Below are 23309 nucleotides of genomic sequence, written 5' to 3' on the forward strand. Positions count from 1 at the left end.
TTTCCAAATGGTTAGCAAAAAAGGCAGTTTACAAATGAATAAGAGCTACTCTTTGAAAACGTCAAGAATCTACAGTAATGTAACTCCGTTCAAAGTTCAAAGCAATTAAGTTGTTACACTTGGAATTAAGTATTTTACTGTCAAATGTGTAAAAAGCACAACTGCCAAGGAACCATTAGTCCAAATGAGAGACTGTGAATAAATGCTTTTAATTAGTAATGAAAAAAAAATCCAAGTGCTGGGATTACATATGTTCACTCTGACACCCAGAAAAATCTCCAGAAAAAAAAATGCAAATACAGGGGTGGAGTGATGGCTCCACGGTTAAGAGCCCTTGCTACTTTTGCAGCAAACCCAGGTTCAGTTCCTAGCATCCACACGATGGTTCACAACTGTCTGTCACTCTAATTCCAGAACAGGTGATACTCTCTTCTTGACTCTATCAGATCTGGCACACACTGAATGCACATAAATTCACTTAATTATAATTTTTAAATTTTTAAATAAAATAATTTTTATATTTAATTTTAAAAACACTGCTTATTCAACCAATAAAAAGGACATAGTTTAATAATGAATTCTGTACTTGTACTTCCTTGATTTTCTTTCGTGTATAAGTTTATATACATCGTAGAAATACACGTTACTACTATCAATAGCAGCAGCAGATTGCCAGCAACTGTCTATGGCACATTCCATGTTCTGAACCAGCTGGAGTTTGTTTTTCCAGGCCTCTGCATTGGCAATGCTAAAGTGCTGGGAACCTTAAGAGATGATTTAACGCAGTCCTTAAGCAACACTTAGTAGTTGTTGAAAGAGGGCTATTATAAAAGTGTGTGTGTGTCATACGCTCGTGTATGCATTTGTGTGCACATGCACACAGGACAGAGCAGGATGTCCAATGTCTTGATTTATCATTCTATGCCTTGTTCCTTTGACAGAGGGTCTTTCACTGAATCTGGAGCTTGTCTGGTAGCTATCAAGCCTCAGCTCTCCTCTCTTTGTTCCTTGCAGCTCTGGGGTTACAGGTTTATACAACCATGCCAGCTTTTTATGTGGGTGCTGAGTCTGGAACAAATGCACTTACCTACTTAGCCATCTTCGCAACTACCATAAAAGGAGGTTTGATGTTTACACACAGAAATTAGAGTCTGTAACTCCTTTGAAGATGGCATAGGGATAGTTTATAGTTCGCTATATTTTTTAAGCATCAGACCTTCAACATTCACTAAAAATTACAAAAAATCCATAATTTGAATAAAATAACTATGATAAGAAGTTTAACCTTGCTTTTTATTACTCTTGGCCAAATGTTTGAAGTTTCAAAAATGTGACCAAAAAGTGTAAGGTATGTGTGGTTAACAAAGTCTAATGCCCAAGTTCTTCCAAGTCTAAGAACAACACTCTCTTTGTGTGATGACAGTGGTGGTTATAAAAGCTTTTGGTTAATTTTTGCAAAACTTCACATACTCAGAAAAGTATTATGATGTCTGTTTAATGTCTGCTACAATTTCTACTTCAAAAGTGATTCCACAGAATATATTTGTAAAATGACACAAAACTTACTCAGGAATGCTAATGATTGTGGATTCATTTTATAAATAGCCCTTGCAAATTCAACTGTCAGGACTTTCCAATTCTTAGGATCCTGCATCACAGGACATTCTGGGAGCAAAAGAAAAACCAATAGAGCTTCTTGATGTGGAGAATTGTATGGTAGGCCACTGAGCAGATTCTTCTCAAGACATGTGGTGATCTGTGGTCAAAAGGAGACAAAGAACAAGGTTGGGCTACAGAAGACAGTGCTGTAAATGAATACAAGTTATGATTACAAGCTTCATTTCACTGTCTTCCAATTAGAAAATCCATTTAGTCATTCTGGAACTTACTAATGAAGTATTGATCAACCCTTGCACTCTGCATACCCATGAGGCAGTACTCGTGTGAGCCATCTGCCTATTTTATTGTATGGTACATAAAAGAAATAAAGTGAAACCGCATGTAGTTGGTATATACTTAGAATATAGTTGGTTTGAAACTGATGTGAAGTTCTCCAGAAACAATTTTGTAAGCTAGTCGCAGTGACACACATGTGAAGTTCATTAGCCAGAAGACTGCAATTGATTCACAACTTCAAAAACCAATTTCAGTGATATAGAAAAGAAATCCAAAAAGGTAGCTTGATTGCTTAAAAAGCTTGTCTACAGTGCACAGAGCCCTAGTTTTGCCCTGTGAGCACCATATAAACCAAGTATGGTTGTGCAACACTCAAGAGTTAGAAGAAGAGTGTCAGAAGTTCAGTGTCACTGTAAGGAGATGCAGCACAGCCTATGATATGGAGATCATGTCAAAAAAGAAAAAAAAAGAGAGAAAAAAGAAAAGAGAAAAAAAAAAGCTTTTACCCTCTCTTACATACAGATACACATACACAAAAAAAAAATCTACTTTTGTCTTTATTTTCTTCAGAACCAAAATTTCTGAATCGTTACTTATTGATTCAAGAACAAACTTTTACCATACAACATATGTAAAAAATTATATTATGACTAATTTGAAGTGTGCTGGTAGTTTGGTTTTATTTTGGAAAACAGAGCAAAATAAAATGCATCTTCCTGTGTACCTCTCAAGTGCTAGGATTACAGTCATGGGCCACTATGCATGTCTGTGTGTTAGTCTTTATATTTGAATGTCTGTTGGGTATGGCTCATGTAACAGATGATCATATATAAGTCATTCTAATAATTGTTTGCAAAGCAGTTTTTGCTTTTTTATTGTTTATTATTATTAGTTACATTTTATTAACTCTGTATCCCAGCTGTATCCCACTCCCTTATTCCCTCCCAATCCCATCCTCCCTCCCTCAGCTTCTCCCTGGCCCTTTCCAAGCAGTTTTTGCTTTTTGCAAAATCTTCCCCACAGAAAAAAAGAAAGACTCAATCAAAAGACACTAGAGAAAGTCACTCAGTTTAAGAGAGCAAATCCGTATCTATCTGTACTAAAGTCAGCTTTGCAGATTTTGTCTTAGGTTCACCTTACCAAGTTTGTTTCTTTTCCTTCTTGGGTCACAGCAGATAACATTTCTCAGTGTCCCCTGAAGTTGGACGGAGCCTTATGAATGAGTGATTCCTAGCTTCTGAAGGTGAAGGTGATCTAAAGTCCTTTCAGGTATGGCCTCTAGGGCCTCTCATGTAGTTTTACACAATATTTGACCAAACCCAGCAGATCCAATAAAGGATTTTAAAAATAGGGGTCTTGAGACATTGGATTGGAGCTCAAGTAAAGAAAACACCTATTTAGAAGTCCCTCCTCCTCCATCCCTCTTTGGACTTCTGTGACAAAAATAAATCTTCATTAGATTAGGCCCTTCAAATTCAGAATTTGTCTGCCAGAACAGCTAGTAATGAATCCTTACTTTTTACCTATCATGTCTGCCTATACTTTTCATAGTGCTAAATGAGATGATATATGCAGTGATAAAAGTATGAGATTCTGTGTGTTATTTTATTACATTTAACATTCTTTTTTGTTGTGTTTTGGTTTTTTGGTTTTTTTTTTTCCCCTGAGACAGTTTCTCTGTGTAGCCTTTGCTGTCCTGGACTTGCTCGTAAAACAAGCTGGACTAAAACTCACAGAGATCTGCCTGCCTCTGCCTCCCTGAGTGCTGGGATTACAGGTGTGCACCACTGCAACCAAATTATATTTAATATTCTTACAATTTGTTGTTTTCATGTCTAAGAGAAATTTTAAATTTCAATTATGTTATATTATTATAATTTAGAGACAGGATCTCATGTAACCCAGGCTAGCCTCAAACTTGTTACATAGCTGACAATGACTTTAAATTCTTTGATCTTTCTGCCTCCACTTTCTGAGTGATGTGTTTCACCATGGCCTATTTCTATGGGGTAACAGGGAGCAAATCAATGATAGTTTCTGTGGATTGCTAGTAGGTGTTAATGCAGAAAAAATCATCACAATGTCAATAACTCCAAGAAAGATAAATATTAAGTTAGATTTTTTTCTATCATGGAGTCTTGGATTTACTAATGTGCATCATGATTCATAATAATGTGTAGCATTTCTCATGGGATTTCATTCAGAACCCCTTTCCATAATCTTCCCATGATATTAACATGTCTCATAAATTACATGGAGAGGATCACCCCCAGTTATCTCCTCATCATGTAAATAAACTCACGGCCCAAATGTACTGAATATCATCTACTAGTCTTTATCTTTATAATGAAAATATAATATTTACTACACAGTAAGCAAAAGCTCCCCCTTTCATTTCCAAATGTAGAATGTACTTGGATCCTTTTAAACAGCATGGAGATTAATGTAGAGTGAGCCTATGGCTCATATATCCTAGGCAAGTGCCTTAGTACTGGGCTACATCAGCTCCAAAAATTACTGTAAACTGAGGTCTATTGAGATATAGCTAGGCAGAAAGCAGAAATTTTAGGGATCCTCTTAAGTGATTAAAGCAAAGCTGTCATAAACTCCTTCTAAGTAGCTTCATTACCGAGGAGCACCCAGACCACATGTACCTGAATGAGGAACTATATAAAAGAACATCACAGATAGACATTCCTTCCATCTATCTCAGTAGAAACCCATTTGTTCTGACCACAGATGCCCTTTCTCTCCCTTTTCTTAACCTCATACATCAGTGCTTAAACCCTGTCTCTAGCTTTCAGTGAAGGTGAATACAGCTTGTCTTTCTCTCTCCTCTGCTACAGATTATCTGTCTCCCTCAAATTCATGTGTTGAAATCCTACTCTTCAATGCAATGATATTAAGACGAAGAATTTGTTGATGATTAGGTCATAAAAATACAGTCCTTATCAATAGGATTAGGAGTCTTATAAATAAGACCCCTATCTCTTTTTACTAATGAAAACTCAAAATAAAGACATAGTCTTCTATTAACCAAAAAATTGATCCTTATCAGATACTGGTTATGTTGGAACCTTAATCTTAGAGCTTCCAAATATTCCAGCTCCAAAACTATAAAGGATATTTTTATTGTTCTTAAGACTCCCATATTACACTATGTTTGGCAGTCCCAAGGTACCACGACAGATAGCAGTCTATTATTAATTTGCAGCTTCCTGTACTCACAATCTAAGTTTGTATGTTTCCCTCTGTGTGGCCCAGAACCAGAAACCTTAATAACAAACTAAAATTGTAGGTAAAGATAAAAGGTAAACCCAAAGTAGAGAAGAGATGATTCATTAGCAGAAATACACCTGAGATTCGTCTCAAAACAGGCATTGAGTGTTTTTAACCATTCCCCACAGAGGGTATCCTGTTTCCCAAACCACTGTTCTTTTCATAGAAGCTTTATGTCTCCATATTACTTTCTTCATATTGGAGACAGAAAATTATATCTACTGTGCATTTAATGGTTTAATAAAAAAGCAAATGCCACCACCTCTCATAGTCTGGACTAAAGTACCTTTAGAATGGAGACTAGGCCTCTGTTCAGCCCCAGTTACTCACCTTTCACCAAACTAAACTGTTGTTATATTTATTCCTATAAATAAATGTGATTATGCCACAGCTCATGTAAGTCAAATAAATAGTGGTTGTTACCAAGGAAGAAATCCATTTTACTTCTGTTAACTTCTTGAAGACATTCCTTGCCAGTTCTAAGTCCACTTCAATGAAACTGTTCTCTCCAGTATCTCTGTGAACACATAAACAGAGAGGAAAAGAATTCTTCATTTTAATTTCTGAATTTATTAAAATGATTAACCTCAATACTGCAAATATATGTGCAAAATATTGATAAAAATGTTCTTAATGAAATGTTAAAGAACTTAACCTCAAATACTGTAAAAGGTTCTTTCAGTGTACAGATTTTAGTATGATTATCCTATATTACATATCTAATATCCACTTACGAGTGAGTATATACCATATGTGTCTTTCTCCTTCTGGGATATTTCACCCAGGATGATCATTTCTAGATCCCACCATTTACCTGCAAATTTCATGATTTCCTTGTTTTTAATTGCTGAGTAGTATTCCATTGTGTAAATGTACCACAATTTCTGTATCCATTCCTCAACTGAGGGACATCTGGGTTGTTTCCAGGTTCTGGCTATTATGAATAAAGCTGCTACGAATGTGGTTGAACAAATGTCTTTGTTATGTACTTGAGCATATTTTAGATAGATGCCTAGGAGTGGTATTGCAGGATCTTTTTTTTTTTTTTTTTTTTTTTTTTTTTGGTATAGAAGGATCTTGAGGAAGCTCTACTCCTAATTGTCTGAGAAAGCACCAGATTGATTTCCAAAGTTGTACAAGTTTGTATTCCCACCAGCAATGGAGGAGGGTTCCCCTTTCTCCACAACCTCTCCAGCATGTGTTGTCACTTGAGTTTTTGATCTTAGCCATTCTGATGGGTGTAAGGTGAAATCTCAGGGTCGTTTTGATTTGCATCTCCCTGATGACTAAGGATGTTGAGCATTTCTTTAAGTGTTTCTCTGCTATTCTGTATTCCTCTACAGAGAATTCTCTGTTTAGCTCTGTACCCCACTTTTTAATTGGATTACTTGATGTGTTGCTTTTTAACTTCTTTAGATTTTTTTAATATATTCTGGATATTATCCCTTAGAAACTTTTTGAAAGACACATTAACTCATTAATGAAAAACATAAACACACAGTTTGTGCAGTGAGTCTTTGAATCTCTTACCTCAAAATCCTATCCGTATTTCCACCAGTTCTAGATCCTTGCATATTTACCCAACTCTTCTCGGCCATGACCCCTATTCACATTGAAATACTGCCCAGAAATTGTCTAGTTAGCAGGTTGATGATGAGCATTCGAAAGTCTAATAGCTTCAGAAGAATAATCCACAAATATTTTTGTGTGTCTCAGCATCTCTTTTGATACCCTGATGTGTAGAGTCTTTCAGAGGACCCCTGTGGAAGGATCCTGTCCTGTTCCCTGTCTTCTCCTACTTCCAATGTCTATACTGTTTGCCCTTCTGAATGAGGTTTCAGCCTCTTCCCAAGGGTCCTCCTTGTTGTTTAACTTCTTTAGGACTACAGATTTAATATGTTTAGCCTATATTATATGGCTAATATCCACTTATAAGTGAGTATATACCATCTGTGTCTTTCTGCTTCTGGGTTACCTGATTCAGGATGATCTTTTCTAGAGACTTATAGCCAAAGTTTGGGCAGATTGCAGAGAACCTTATGGAAGAAGGATGAGATAAAAAGACCTGGAGGAGACAGGAGCTCCACAGGATACCAATGTGGGCTTGGGGTGGGGGGTTGCAGAGACCAATACTCCAACCAAGGACCATGCATGGAGAGGACCTAGAACCCCTGCTCAGATGAAGCCCATGGGCTGCTCAGTTTCCAGGTTGGTTCCCTAGTAAGGGGAGCAGGGGCTGTCTCTGATATGAAGTCAATGGCAGACTCCTTGATCATCTCTCCCTGGAGGGTGCATCCTTGCCAGCCACAAAAGTTGATGATGCAGCCAGCCTTCATGAGACCTGATAGGCTAGGCTCAAATAGAAGGGGAAGAGGACCTCCCATATCAGTGAACTAGAGGAGGAGCATAGGGGGAGAAAAGGGAGGGAGAGTGGGCCTGGGAGGAGATGAGGAGGGCTACAGCACTAAGTTATAATAAATTTATAATAATTAAATAATTAAAAAAGTAAAAAAGCAAACAACCATATTCAATAAAATATTCATACATGAAAAAATATTTTGTGCTTGCTGGACTAAATATAAATATTGATATTAGAACTAGAATTTATACAAGTTATAACTGTTAATACTTCTCAGAAATTCTTTGTCCTTTGCAGCCTTCACCTGAAAACTCACAAAAAAGTGGTCATGGGTATTTTTTCTTCTTTAAAAAGACAGTTTTGCAGAAGAGAAAGAGATCACTTTTGCCTTTCTCCTGGCTCTATGGAATCTTTAGATGAGCCTAAGAACTCAATAAGTATTCTATACTTATTTCCCAGTATGCAATAAGCAGAAGACATACATACATGAGAAAAACATATGAGTTTTATTATATATTGCTATTTTATATGTTCCTATATGGGTACATAGGAAGAAAATAATTCTAAAGAAATCATAAAAGCTTAATGCTTTATACTTTTTAGACAAAGAACAACATATTTGTAAAGGAATGCTAAGATGAACAAGCAGGAAGACTTAAGGATATGAGTAGGAGGTGTGCGTTTGTGTGTGTAGCTAAAAGGGTTACTCCAATGAATATTCATTCAGGGTCTTTAAAACTCTACTTACAATTCTACTTTCTCACTTTGATATATGGTGACACATTTCCCTCAGCTCTTAATTTTTTATTGCTTGCTACATGTAGAAAAAAAAATCAGGCTGGATAATTTTTTCTGGAGTTATTGTGCCTTAGGTGATTTCAGCTGGAAAGAATTAACATGCAGGTTTTTTAAGCTAGTATGGCCTTAACTTCTAAAAATAATAGTATAGAAGATTTCTCTACATGCAAGAAGCATGAGTCTGGGGCTAACATAAAGAAGAAAGGGGGGGATCCAAGATGGTGGCGACTAGCGTGCACCTTATCTGAGGGTCAAAGGACCTAAAACACCAAAATTGGTGAGTGAAGGGGCTGCTGAACCCAGAACAGAGTTATCTAGGCTTCCAGGGAGAAAGAGACTAACCATGAACTGAGTCCATCTAGAATCAGGTCACAGCAGACCCCTCCTGGGACTTGATCCCTAGGCACTTCCCCATATCCAACTCTATTTCCTCTTTGGAGAAGGCAGAGGAGGCGGACAGCAGAATCCGCCACAGACCAGTGCCAGTGCCCCAGCGACAGTGGTGGCTCCTGCCAAAGAAATCCCGGCTCAAGATCTGGGACTGAGAATACCCAAACCTTCCGGGCACAACCCCAAGACCGCAGCCATAAACCTGCCCTGGCAGAGCAGAAGGATAGAGAGGCGCACTGCAGGTTCTGCCACAGACCATAGCTCCTGGGCTCCAGCACAGATGGCTGCTCCTAGCAAACAAACCCTGGATCGGGACCTGGGACTCAGGTCATTCAACCCTTCCTGGTACCAGACCCTTCCCTGGGACTGGCCACAATAAGCTCCAGCACCGGCGGATTCTGGCAGAGAAACCCTGGCTCAGGATCTGGGACTGAGAATACCCAACCTTTCCTGGCACTCCCCTGTGACAGCCGCCATAAGCTTACCCTGGTGGAGGGGAAAGACAGAGACGGCCTGTGGATTCCACCACAGGCCACAGCACCTGGGCTGCAGTGCAGCCAGCGGCCCCTGGCAAAGAAACCCAGTCTCAGGACTTGGGATTGAGGACACTCAACCCTACCTGGCACTTCCCCAGGACCAGCCGCCATAAGCTCCAGTGCTGGGCGGCTTCTGGCAGAGATACCCAGGCTCAGGATCTGGGACTGAGGATACTCAACTCCCATACACCCCGCCCCCCCCACCCCTGGGACCAACTGCCATAAGCCTTCCCTGGCGGAGGGGAAGGACAGAGAGGTGGCCTGTGGATTCCACCACAGACCACAGCACCTGGGCCCTGGCCTTGGGATCTCGGACAGAGAAGATTCAGTCCCCGCTCTCCCCACCCACACCCACCCCAGCACTTCCCCAGGACCAGCCACCAAAATCATTCCCTGGTGGAGGAGAAGGATACAGAAGGGGCCTGCAGAGTCCAACACAGACCAAAATGCCGGAGCCCCAGCATGGGCTGCACCCAGAACAGCACACAGTGCAGATGGACACCAAGACCTGCTGCTACAGCACCACTGAGCTGACTGTTAGCCTACACCCGCATTTGCCCCAGCAGGATCAAATTGGAGAGTATAGAACAAGGGGAACCCCTGTGCTTTCCAACTGGTCCTGCAAGAGAGTGGGTGTGCCTTCAAGGGAGTGTTTGCAGAGCCCCAGATCCAGGGCCGCTCTACACAAGGCACCAGACAACAGATCCCTACCACTCACACCCCTAGTGTGGGCATCATAGGGATTCTTGGGACAGCGATCCCAACACTGAACCCTCTGCTTTGCGGGTCTATGAGCGAATTCCAGGCAAACAATTCCTAGATCCCAGACAATGCTGCAAACCAGTGGCCTGTAGAACACTGCTATAGTCAGAAAATCCACGCATGCACACTGTGCCCCAGTAAAAGCACCTGCGAATAGCGCCACCATCACATTCCTCACTTAGGTAAAGCTAAAACCACAAGGCACACTCCCAACCAGTGAACCTCTCTCATCTTCTTGAAAAACAATCCAGAAACCAGAAAAAGACGGTCTTAGTCTGAAGTACAGATTCCAGGAACAAACAGTGAGGGTTACAGATAAGGAGATGGCCAGAGGCCGACGTAAGAACACACCCAACAAAAATCAGGACATCATGGCTTCTCCAGGAACCCCCAAATCAATGGACACTTCAATTTCCTAGATACACAAGAAAAAGACTTTAAAACTATGCTTCTCCAGCTATTTGGGGCTCATAAAGAGGAAACAAAAATATTTCTCATAACCAGGGGCAAGATGGCAGCGCCGGGAGGACTCTCATTCTGAGGAGCAGCACAGCAGGATTGGCACAGTGACCAGCAATCAGAACTCGCGGCCATAAAACACAAGTGGTTGTGTTTCTCAGGTGAGAGGATACCCCACGGTGGGGGATTCGATCAGCTTTAACTCACCCGGCAAAACCGCGGAAGAGATCCCCGTTCCGCCAGGCGCTTGCTTAGTCGCCAGCCCAGAGCTACCCGCCAGCGCGATCTGGTCACGGTCCCAGACTGAACTGTGGGCCCACAACACCATAGACTGGATTTCCCAGTCGAGAGATAACCCCACGGAGCAGGAAACAATTGGGACCGACCCCAGGTTACCCAGACATCCCCTGGAAAAGACTCGGGTTCCGCGGGTGCCCCAGGAGCCAGCCCGGACCCAGAGCCGGGAGGGACAAAGGCGCCTGCCTGCACAGAGCCCTGCCTGCGCGCGTGATTCGCCGCCTCAGATAGAACTGTGGGCACCAGGGCAACAGGGCACCAGACTGCGTGTCTCTGGCAGGAGGAAACCCCCAGCGGAGGGGGTCAGCAGCTCTAACGCTTAGGACACCCAGCACCAAAACACTTCCTGGACTCACGCAGACTCTAGTGCAGGCAGAAGCGCTGTGCTCTGCCGCCATTGTTGCGTTCCCCTGGCGCACTGGGACACACAGCTGCATCCTCGGACCTACAGGAGTCGAAGAGCCATTACAGCAGCCCTCAGATACTGTGCCAGGGATCGGCCAGTTGTCCCTGGCTGGACTGCCAAAACTGTAGGAATCCCTGATCCTTCAGGGGGGCTGCACCCACAGCGTCTGGACCAGAGCAGTGCCTGTAGCCGCCATCCCAGACAGAGACACACAGCTTCTGGTCCAGAGTGAGGCACCCAGCCTCCAGACCAGAACAGTGCCCCCAGGTGCCAAATCAACCTAGGTGCACATTCTCCAGGTCCAGAGCAGAGCAATCAGCCTTTGGCCCAGAGACTTGCTGAGTGCACCTCCCACTTTCTCAGACAGAACTGTGCGCCCCAGGATAACAGACTGAGTTTCCCTGTTGGGAGAAAACCCCATAGCTAGGGAATCAGCAGTTTCTTCAAGAGGACTGTACATGGAAATTTAGTGAGCAGCAGCACACTAAATTTATAACAAGAAACCCAGCAGTGGGGCAGCTGTCTTGAGAAATTTTATGGGTAAGAGGAGATCCCCCCCTGCCTAACATAGACCACAGCTACTACTCAGGGCTATAAACCTGAGGTGAGCAGTGGCATCTCCGGAGAAACACTGGCCATACAGTGACCATAACCAAAAATCAGAGAAGGACTCCTTCAGGAAAAATCATCTTCCGGCCAAGGGGATACTCCCTACCTCAGGACTCCAGGAAGCACAGAAACTAACAGCCAAAACCTAAATCAGCCCAATGGGTAGAGGTCAGCGTAAAGGCTCAACCAACAAAAGACAGAGCAATATGGCATCTCCAGAACCCAGCCATCCAGGGGCGAACAGCCCTGAACAATGCACCATAATAGAAAATCAAGAAGATGACCTTACATCTATGTTGATGAAGAGAATAATAGAGGAAACAGATAAAATACGTAAAGAATTAGAGGAAGATAAAACCAAACAGATCATGGCTATCCGTAAAGAAATGGAGGAAGATAAAGACAAGCAAATTAGGGCCATCCGTGAAGAAATACGGGAAGATGCAGCCAAACAGCTTGTGGCCTTCAGAGAAGAAATAATTAAATCACTGAAAGAAATCAAAGAGACAGAGTTGAAGGAACTAAAAGAAAAAGAGGAAAATACAAGCAGACAGGTGAAGGAAGTAAACAAAACAACTCAAGACCTGAAGATAGAACTAGAAAAATTAAAGAAAACACAAATGGAGGAAATAATGGAGAGGAAGAATTTAGGGAAGAAAACAGGAACTACAGAGGTAAGCATAACCAACAGAATACAAGAAATGGAAGAAAGAATCTCAGGTGTAGAAGATACAATGGAAGAAATCGATGTATCTGTCAAAGAAAATGTGAAATCCAAAAAATTCCTGACACAGACCGTCCAAGAAATCCAAGACAATATGAAAAGACAAAATTTGAGAATAATAGGAATAGAGGAAAAAGAAGACTCCCTTCTCCAAGGCCCAGAAAATATTTTCAACAAAATCATTGAAGAAAATTTCCCCAAGTTAAAGGAGAAGCCAATAAGGATACATGAGGCCTACAGAACACCCAACAAATTTGACCAGAAAAGAAAATCCTCCCGCCACATAATAATCAAAACAGGAAGTATACAGAACAAAGAAAAAATACTAAAAGCTGCAAGGGAAAAAGGCCAAGTAACATATAATGGCAAACCCATTAGAATCACACCTGACTTTTCAACAGAAACTATGAAAGCCAGAAGGGCCTGGACAGATATCATGCAGACCCTAAGAGAACACAGATGTCAACCCAGGCTACTATACCCTGCAAAACTCTCAGTCCTCATAGACGGAGAAAACAAGATATTCAATGACAAAAACAAATTTCAACAATACCTACACACAAATCCAGCATTACAGAAGACACTGGAAGGGAAAATACAACCCAAGAAAATTAGCTTCTGTCAAGAAAACACAGGAAATAATTAACCTTACTACAGCAAAACAAAAAGCAACCAAGCACACAAACATGAACACAGCCAACATCAAAATCAAAGGATCTAACAGCCACTGGTCATTAATCTCTCTCAACATCAATGGACTCAACTCTCCAGTAAAAAGACACAGATTAACAGAATGGATACGTAAACAAAACCCAGCAATCTGTTGCATACAAGAAACACACCTAAGACACAAAGATAGACATTACCTGAGGGTAAAAGGTTGGAAGATGACTTTCCAAGCAAATGGACCCAAGAAACAAGCAGGAGTAGCCATTCTAATATCTGATAAAATAGACTTTCAACCAAAAATAATAAAAAGAGATGAGGAAGGACACTTCATACTCATCAAGGGAAAATTCCACCAGGAAGACATCACAATCCTGAACATCTATGCCCCAAATACAAGAGCACCCACATTTGTAAAAGAAACATTGATAAAATTTAAACCACATATAGATCCCCACACATTAATAGTGGGAGACTTCAACACCCCACTCTCAACAAAGGACAGGTCAACAAAACAGAAATTAAACAAAGAAACAATATCTCTGACAGAGGTCATGAATCAAATGGACCTCACAGACATCTACAGAACTTTACACCCAAACACAAAAGAATTTACCTTCTTCTCAGCACCTCATGGAACCTTCTCCAAAATAGACCATATAGTTGGTCACAAAGCAAGCCTCAACAGATACAAGAAGACTGAAATAATCCCTTGTATCCTGTCTGATCACCATGGAATAAAGCTGGACTTCAACAACAACAGAAATAGCAAAAAGCCTACACACTCATGGAAACTGAACAACTTGTTACTAAATGACAGCTGGGTCAGGGAAGAAATAAAGAAAGAAATTAAAGCCTTTCTAGAACTCAATGAAAATGAAGACACAACATACCCTAACTTGTGGGACAGAATGAAAGCAGTGCTAAGAGGAAAGTTCATAGCACTAAGTGCCTTCAAGAAGAAATTCGAGACAGCTCATTCAAGCAACTTAATGGCCCACTTAAAAACCCTAGAAAAAGAAGAAGCAGACACACCAAAAAGGAGTAGACAGCTGGAAATAATCAAACTCAGGGCTGAAATCAATCAATTAGAAACAAATAAAACAATTCAAAGAATCAATGAAACCAAGAGCTGGTTCTTTGAGAAAATCAACAAGATCGACAAACCCTTAGCCAAGCTAACTAAAAGGCAGAGAGACACCACCCAAATCAACAAAATCAGAAATGAAAAGGGGGACATAACTACAGACACTGAGGAAATCCAAACAATCATTAGGACTTACTTCAAAAGTCTATATGCCACAAAATTTGAAAATCTAAATGAAATGGACAATTTTCTTGATCGATTTGACTCACCAAAGCTGAATCAGGACCAGGTAAATCAACTAAATAGTCCTATATCCCCCAAAGAAATAGAAGCAGTCATCAAAAGTCTCCCATCCAAAAAAAGCCCAGGACCAGATGGCTTCAGTGCAGAATTCTACCAGACCTTCAAAGAAGAGCTAACTCCAATTCTCTTCAAACTATTCCACAAAATAGAAACAGAAGGAACATTACCAAACTCATTCTATGAAGCCACAATCACCTTGGTACCTAAACCTCACAAAGACTCAACAAAGAAAGAGAATTTCAGGCCAATCTCCCTTATGAACATTGATGCAAAAATACTTAACAAAATACTTGCAAACCGGATCCAAGAACACATCAAATATATTATCCACTATGACCAAGTAGGCTTCATCCCAGGTATGCAGGGGTGGTTCAATATACGGAAATCCATCAATGTGATCCACCATATTAACAAACTGAAAGAAAAAAACCACATGATAATCTCCCTAGATGCTGAAAAAGCATTTGACAAAATCCAACATCCATTCATGTTTAAAGTACTGGAGAGTTCAGGGATACAAGGCACATATCTAAACATAGTAAAGGCGATATACAGCAAGCCTATAGCCAACATCAAACTGAACGGAGAGAAACTTAAAGCAATCCCACTGAAATCAGGGACAAGACAAGGCTGCCCACTGTCTCCATATCTCTTCAACATAGTGCTGGAAGTCCTTGCTAGAGCAATAAGACAGTCGAAGGAGATCAAGGGGATACAGATGGGAAAGGAAGAAGTCAAATTATCACTATTTGCAGATGATATGATAGTATATATGAGTGACCCCAAAAACTCTACCAGGGAACTCCTACAGCTGATAAACACCTTCAGCAAAGTGGCCGGATATAAAATTAACTCAAAAAAATCAGTAGCACTCCTGTATACAAAAGACAAAAGGGCTGAGAAAGAAATTAGAGAAACAACACCATTCACAATAGCCACAAATGACATAAAGTACCTTGGCGTAACCCTAACCAAGGAAGTCAAAGACTTGTATGAAAAAAATTTCAAGTCTCTGAAGAAAGAATTAGAGGAAGATATGAGAAGATGGAAAGATCTCCCATGCTCATGGCTTGGCAGGATTAACATAGTAAAAATGGCCATCTTACCAAAAGCAATCTACAGATTTAATGCAATTCCCATCAAATTGCCAACACAATTCTTTACAGACCTGGAAAGAAAAATTCTCAACTTTGTATGGAATAACAAGAAACCGAGAATTGCTAAAACAATCCTCTACAATAAAAGATCTTCTGGAGGTATCTCCATCCCTGATCTCAAGCTGTACTATAGAGCAACAGTTATAAAAACTGCATGGTGCTGGCATAGAAACAGAATGGTGGATCAATGGAATCGAACAGAAGACCCAGAAATAAACCCACACACTTACGGACACCTGATTTTTGACAAAGATGCCAAAACCATACAATGGAAAAATGATAGCATCTTCAACAAATGGTGCTGGTCCAACTGGATGTCTACATGTAGAAAAATGAAAATAGATCCATACTTATCACCCTGCACAAAACTGAAGTCCAAGTGGATCAAAGACCTCAACATAAAACCAGACACATTAAATCGGCTAGAAAAAAAAGTGGGGAATACCCTAGAACTCATTGGTACAGGAGAAAACTTCCTGAACAGAACACCAACAGCACAGGCTCTAAGAGCAACAATCAATAAATGGGACCTCATGAAATTGAAAAGCTTCTGTAAAGCAAAGGACACCGTCATCAAAACAAAGCGACTGCCTACAGATTGGGAAAGAATCATCACCAACCCTCTATCTGACAGAGGACTCATATCCAATATATATAAAGAACTAAACAAGCTGAAAAGCAACAAACCAAGTAATCCACTTAAAAAATGGGGAACAGAGCTAAAGAGAGAATTCTCTGCAGAGGAATATCGAATGGCAGAGAAGCACTTAAAGAAATGCTCAACCTCATTAGCCATTAGGGAAATGCAAATCAAAACAACCCTGAGATTTCACCTTACACCCATCAGAATGGCCAAGATGAAAATCTCAAGGGACAACACATGCTGGAGAGGTTGTGGAGAAAGGGGAACGCTTCTCCACTGCTGGTGGGAATGTAAACTGGTACAACCACTCTGGAAATCAATCTGGCGCTTTCTCAGACAACTAGGAATAGCGCTTCCTCAAGATCCAGCCATACCACTCCTAGGCATATACCCAAAAGAGGCGCAAGTACACAACAAGGACATTTGTTCAACCATGTTTGTAGCAGCTTTATTTGTAATAGCCAGAAGCTGGAAACAACCCAGATGCCCCTCAACTGAAGAATGGATGCAGAAACTGTGGTACATCTATACAATGGAGTATTACTCAGCAATGAAAAATAAGGAAATCATGAAATTTGCAGGTAAATGGTGGGACCTGGAAAGGATCATCCTGAGTGAGTTGACCCAGAAGCAAAAAGACACTCACGGTATATACTCACTCATATAAACATACAATATAGAATAAACCCACTAAAAGCTGTACATCTAAACAAACTAAGCAAAAGAGAGGACCCTAACTAAAATGTTCAATCCCCATCCTGAAAGGCAAAGAGGATGTACATCAGAAGAAAACGAAAATAGGAAACAACCTCGGAACCCGCTACAGAGGGCCTCTGAAAGCCAGAAGAAAACAGGAAACCACCTTGAAACCTGCCACAGAGGGCCTCTGAAAGCTTCTGCAGTATAGACTGTCAAAGCAGATGCTGAGCCTGATGGCCAACTGATGGGCAGAGTGAATGGAATTTTATGTAAGAAGTGGGAAATAGTAAGAGCTGGAGGGAACGGGAACTCCACAAGCAGAGCAACAGAACAAGATAATTTGAACACAGGGAACTTCCCAGAGACTCCTACTCCAACCAAGGACTATTTGTGGAGATGACCTGGAACCCCTGCACAGGTGTAGCCCATGGCAGTTCAGTGTCCAAGTGGGTTACATAGTAATGGGAAGAGGGACTGCCTCTGACATAATCTGATTGGCCTGCTCTTTGATCACTTCCCCCTGGGGGGGAGCAGCCTTACCAGGCCACAGTAGAGGACAATGCAGCCACTTTTGATGAGAACTGATAGACTAAGATCAGAAAGAAGGAGAGGAGGACCTCCCCTATCAGTGGACTTGGGGAGTGGCATGCATGCAGAAAGGGGAGGGAGGGTGGGATTGGCAGGGGAGGAGGGAGGGGCTTATGGGGGGATACAAAATGAATAAAGTGTAATTAATAAAAAATAAATAAAAGATTTAAATAAAAAAAAATATACAAGAAAAAAAAAATCTCCTAACCAAAAAAATGCCTTGGGCCAGATGGTTTTAACACAGAATTTTACCAGACTATCAAAAGATTTAAAGAAATACAGGAAGACACAATCAAACAGGTGAAGGTCATTAATCTCAAAAAAAAAAAAAAAATATTTCTCAGAGAAAAGGCCACACAATTTGAGGCAAAAAAAGAGGAAATGAACAAAGCTCTCAAAGAAATACAGGCAAATACAGCCAAACAAATAGAGGCACAATTAGTGGCATATAGAGGAAAATAACAAAAAAATAGAAGCCATCATTGAAAAGTAGGACTCCACATTCAAACAGATGAAGGAAATGGTACAAGACATGAAAACAGAATTAGAATCAATAAAGAATACACAAACAGAGAAAAATCTGGAGCTGGAGAACAGAGAGAAAAAATCAGGAACTACAAAGGTAAGCATCACCAACAGAATACAAGAGATGGAAAAGAGAATCTCAGGTGCTGAAGATACACTTGCAGAAATTGATACATCTCTCAAAGAAAAAATAAAATCAGAAAAGTTCCAAACACAAAACATCCAAGAAATCAAGGACACCATGAAAAGACAAAATCTAAGAATAATAGGAAGAGAAGAAAAAGAAGACACCAGGCTCCAAGGTCCGGAAAATATTTTCAAGAAAATCATAGAAGAAAATTTTCCCAACTTAAAGAAAGAGATGTCCATAAACATACAAGAGGCCTACAGAACACCAAATAGACTATATCAGAAAAGAAATTTTTCACATCACATCATAGTCAAAGCATTGAACCTACAGAACAAAGAAAAAATATTAAAATCAGCAAGGGAAAAAGGCCAAGTAACATATGACGGTAGACCTATCAGAATCACACCAGATTTATCAACAGAAACTGTGAAAGCTAGAAGGGCCTAGGCAGAAGTCATGCAGACCTTAAGGGACCACAGATGCCAACCCAGATTACTATACCCAGCAAAACTTTCAATCAACATAGGTGGAGAAAACAAAATATTTCATGACAAAACCAAATTTAAACAATATCTTCACAGCAACCCAGCCCTACAGAAGTTACTAGAAGGAAAATTCCAACTGAATGAAAACAACTACATCAAGGAAACATAGGACATAGATAACTACACAACAAAAATTCAAAAGAATACAAGCAATGAAACACAGCAACACCACCAACCCCACATCAAAAGAAAGTAACATTCATTGGTCACTAGTGTCTATCAACATCAATGGACTCAACTCCCCAATTAAAAGACACAGACTAACAGAATGGTTGAGGGAACAAGATCCAACATTGTGTTGCATCCAAGAAACACACCTATGCAACAAAGATAAACACTACCTCAGAGTAAAGGGCTGGAAAAATGTTTTTCAAGTAAAGGGACCCAAAAAGCAAGCTGGGGTAGCTATCCTAATATCTAATAAAACAAACTTTCAACCAAAATTAATCAAAAAAGATGAGGAGGGGCACTATATTCTCTTCAAAGGAAAAATCCACCAAGAGGACATCACAGTTCTGAACATCTATGCCCCAAATACAAGAGCGCTTACATTCGTAAATGAAACATTATTAAAGATTAAGGCACACATTGATACCAACACCTTAATGGTGGGAGACTTCAACACCACACTCTCACCAAGGGACAGATCAATGAGACAGAAAACAAATAGGGAAATAAAGGCATTTACAGAGGCCCTAAATCAAATGGACCTACAGATCTTTTCACCCAAACTCAAAAGAGTATACCTTCTTTTCAGTACCTCCTGGAACCCTCTCCAAAATAGATCCTATATTTGGTCACAAAGCAAGCCTCAACAGATACAAAAAGATTGAATAATTGAATAATTGAATAATTGAATAATTGAATAATCCCCTGTATTCTATCTGACCACCATGGACTAAACCTGGACCTCAACAACAATGGAAATAACAAAAAGCCTACACGCACATGGACACTGAACAACTTGCTACTCAATGACAGCTGGGTTAGGGAAGAAATAAAGAAATAAATTAAAGACTTCCTAGAATTCAATGAAAATGAAGATACAGCATACCCAAATTTATGGGACACAATGAAAACAATGCTCAGAGGAAAATTCATAGCACTAAGTGCCTTCAAGAAGAAATTTGTAATATCACAAACAAGCAAGTTAATGGCCCAACTGAAAGCCCTAGAAAATAAAGAAGCAGAAACACCTAAGAGGAGCAGATGACTGAAAATAATAAAACTCAGGACTGAAATCAGTCAATTAGAAACAAATAAAACAATTCAAAGAATCAATGAAACAAAAAGCTGGTTCTTTAAGAAAATCAACAAGACAGACAAACCTTTAGCCAAACTAACTAAAAGGCAGAGAGAATCTATCCAAATCAGTAAAAGCAGAAATGAAAAGGGGAACATGACTACAGACACTGAGTAAATCCAAACAATCATTAGGTCATACTACAAAAGCCTATATGCCACAAAATTTGAAAATCTAAATGAAATGGACAATTTTCTTGATAGATTCCATCTACCAAAATTAAGTCAAGAGCAGGTAGAAAGACTGAAGAGTCCTATATCCCCCAAGGAAATTGAAGCAGTCATCAAAAGTCTCCCCTCCAAAAAAAGCCCTGGGTCAGATGGTTTCAGCGTGGAATTCTACCAGACCTTCAAAGAAGTGCTAAATCCAATTCCTCCTCAAACTATTCCACAAACAGAAACAGAAAGAACATTATCAAACTCAGTCTGTGAAGCCACAGTCACCTTGATACCTCAACCACACAAAGACCCAACAATAAAAGAAAACTTCAGCCCTATCTCTCTTATAAATATTGATGCAAAAATACTCAAAAAAATACTGGCAAACCGAATCCAAGAACACATCAAAGATATCATCCACCATGACCAAGTAGGCTTCATCCCAGGCATGCAAGCGTGGTTTAATATACAGAAATCCATCAATGTAATCAACCATATAAACAAACTGAAGGAGAAAAAGCAAATTATCATCTCCTTAGATGCTGAAAAAGCATTTGACAAAATCCAACATCCATTCATGTTTAAAGTCTTGGAGAGATCAGGGATACAAGGCACTTACCTAAACATAGTAAAGGCAATATATAGAAAGCCTATAGCCAACATCAACTAAATGGAGAGAAAATTAAATCAATCACACTGAAATCAAGGACAAGGCAAGGCTGCCCACTCTCTCCATATTTCTTCAACATAGTACTTGAAGTCCTACCTAGAGCAATAAGACAACTAAAGGAGAACAAGTGGATACAAATAGAAATGGAAGAGGTCAAAGTTTCACTATTCGCAAATAATATGATAGTATACATGAGCGACTCCAAAAATTCAACCATAGAACTCCTTCAGCTGATAAACACCTTCAACAAAGTGGCTGGATACCAAATTAACTCAAAAAAAAAAAAAATCAGAAGCCCTCCTGTATACCAAAGACAAAAGGGCCTAGAAAGAAATGAGGAAAACAACACCCTTTACAGTAGTCACTAATAACATAAAGTACCTTGCGTGACTCAAAACCAAGCAAATTTTGAGAAAAATTTGCTGTTTGAGAAAAATTTCAAGTCTCTGAAGAAAGAAATTGAAGAAGATATCAGAAGATGAAAAGATCTTCCATGCTCATGGATTGGTGGGATTAACATAGTGAAAATGGCTATTCTGCCAAAAGCAATCTACAGATTCAATGCAATTCCCATCAAAATACCAATACAATTCTTTATAGATCTTGAGAGAAAAATTCTCTACTTCATGTGGAGAGAAAAAAAACCCATAATTTTCAAAATGATCCTCTACAACAACAGATCGTATGGAGGCATCTCCATCCCTGATCTCAAGCTGTACTACAGAGCAATAGTAATAAAACCTGTATGGTACTGACATAGAAACAGAATGATGGATCAATGAAACCAAATAGAAGACCCAGCAATAAACCCATACACCTATGAATGCTTGATTTTTGACAAAAAAGCCAAACCCATTCAATGGAAAAAAAGACAGCATCTTCAACAAATATTGCTGGTCCAACTGGATGTCTACATGCAGAAAAATGAAAATAGATTTATATTTATCACCCTGCACAAAACTAAAATCCAAGTGGCTCAAAGACCTCACCATAAAACCAGACACACTTAATCAGTTAGAAGAAAAAGTGGGAAGAGCCTAGAACTCATTTGGCACAAGAGACAACTTCCTTACCAGAACACCAACGGCACAGGCTCTAACATCAACAATCAATAAATGGGACCTCATGAAACTGAAAAGCTTCTGTAAAGCAAAAGATACTGTCATCAGAACAAAACAACAATGTACAAACTGAGAAAGGATTTTCACCAACCCTATATCTGACAGAGGGCTGATATCCAGAATATATAAAGAACTCAAGAAGTTAAAAAGCAACAAATCAAGCAATCCAATTAAAAAAAACAGGTTACAAAGCTAAACAGAGAATTCTCTGTAGAGGAATACAGAATAGCAGAGGAACACTTAAAGAAATGCTCAACATCCTTAGCCATCAGGGAAATGCAAATCAAAACGACCCTGAGATTTCACCTTACACCCATCAGAATGGCTAAGATCAAAAACTCAAGTGACAACACATGCTGGAGAAGTTGTGGAGAAAGAGGAACCCTCTTCCATTGCCGGTGGGAATGTAAACTGATACAACCACTTTGGAAATCAATCTGGCGCTTTCTCAGACAATTAGGAATAGCACTTTCTCAAGATCCAGCTATACCACTCCTAGGCATATATCCCAAATATGCTTAAGTACACAACAAAGACATGTGTTCAAGCATGTTTGTAGCAGCTTTATTTGTAATAGCCAGAATCTGGAAACAACCCAGATGACCCTCAGTTGAGGAATGGATACAGAAATTGTGGTACATTTACACAATGGAATACTACTCAGCAATTAAAAACAAGGAAATCATGAAATTTGCAAGCAAATGGTGAGACCTAGAAAAGATCATCCTGAGTGAGGTATCCCAGAAACAGAAAGACACACATGGTATATACTCACTTATAAGTGCGTACTAGACCTATAAGATAGGATAAACATACTAAAATCTGTACACCTAAAGAAGATAAACAAGAAAGAGGACCAGCATAAGATGATCAATCTTCACTTAGAAAGACAAATGGGATGGACATTGGAAATAGGAGAAAACAAGTAACAGGACAGGAGCATACCATAGAGGGCCTCTGAAAGACTCTACCTAGCAGTGTATCAAAGCAGATGCTGAGACTCATAACCAAACCTTGGGCAGAGTGCAGGGAATCATATGAAAGTAGGAGGAGTTAGTATGACCTGGAGAGGACAGGAGCTTTACAAGGACCAAATATATCTAGGCACAGTGGTCTTTTCTGAGACTGGAGAAACAGTTCTTGGTTGGAGAAACAACCAAGAACTATGAATGGATATAACCTAGAACCCCTGCCCAGAT

General features: G+C 40.0%; 1 protein-coding gene across 5 annotated transcripts in view; it reads right to left on the reverse strand.

The window, feature by feature from the left end:
- The window catches only part of Herc6 (HECT and RLD domain containing E3 ubiquitin protein ligase family member 6), an 82699-nt gene that overhangs the window by 31557 nt on the left and 27833 nt on the right, over positions 1–23309 (reverse strand). For all 5 annotated transcript variants that reach the window (XM_055612723.1, XM_055612722.1, XM_055612721.1 and 2 more), the window contains exons 11-12: positions 5599–5692; positions 1567–1756 (exon numbers count right to left, since the gene is read on the reverse strand). In XM_055612723.1, coding sequence (XP_055468698.1) covers positions 1567–1756; positions 5599–5692 — 284 coding nt within the window. The remainder of the gene's footprint in view (positions 1–1566; positions 1757–5598; positions 5693–23309) is intronic.

The sequence above is a fragment of the Psammomys obesus genome, unplaced genomic scaffold (assembly GCF_907164565.1).
Source record: "Psammomys obesus unplaced genomic scaffold, mPsaObe1.curated_primary_1811, whole genome shotgun sequence".
Classification (NCBI taxonomy): Eukaryota; Metazoa; Chordata; class Mammalia; order Rodentia; family Muridae; genus Psammomys; species Psammomys obesus.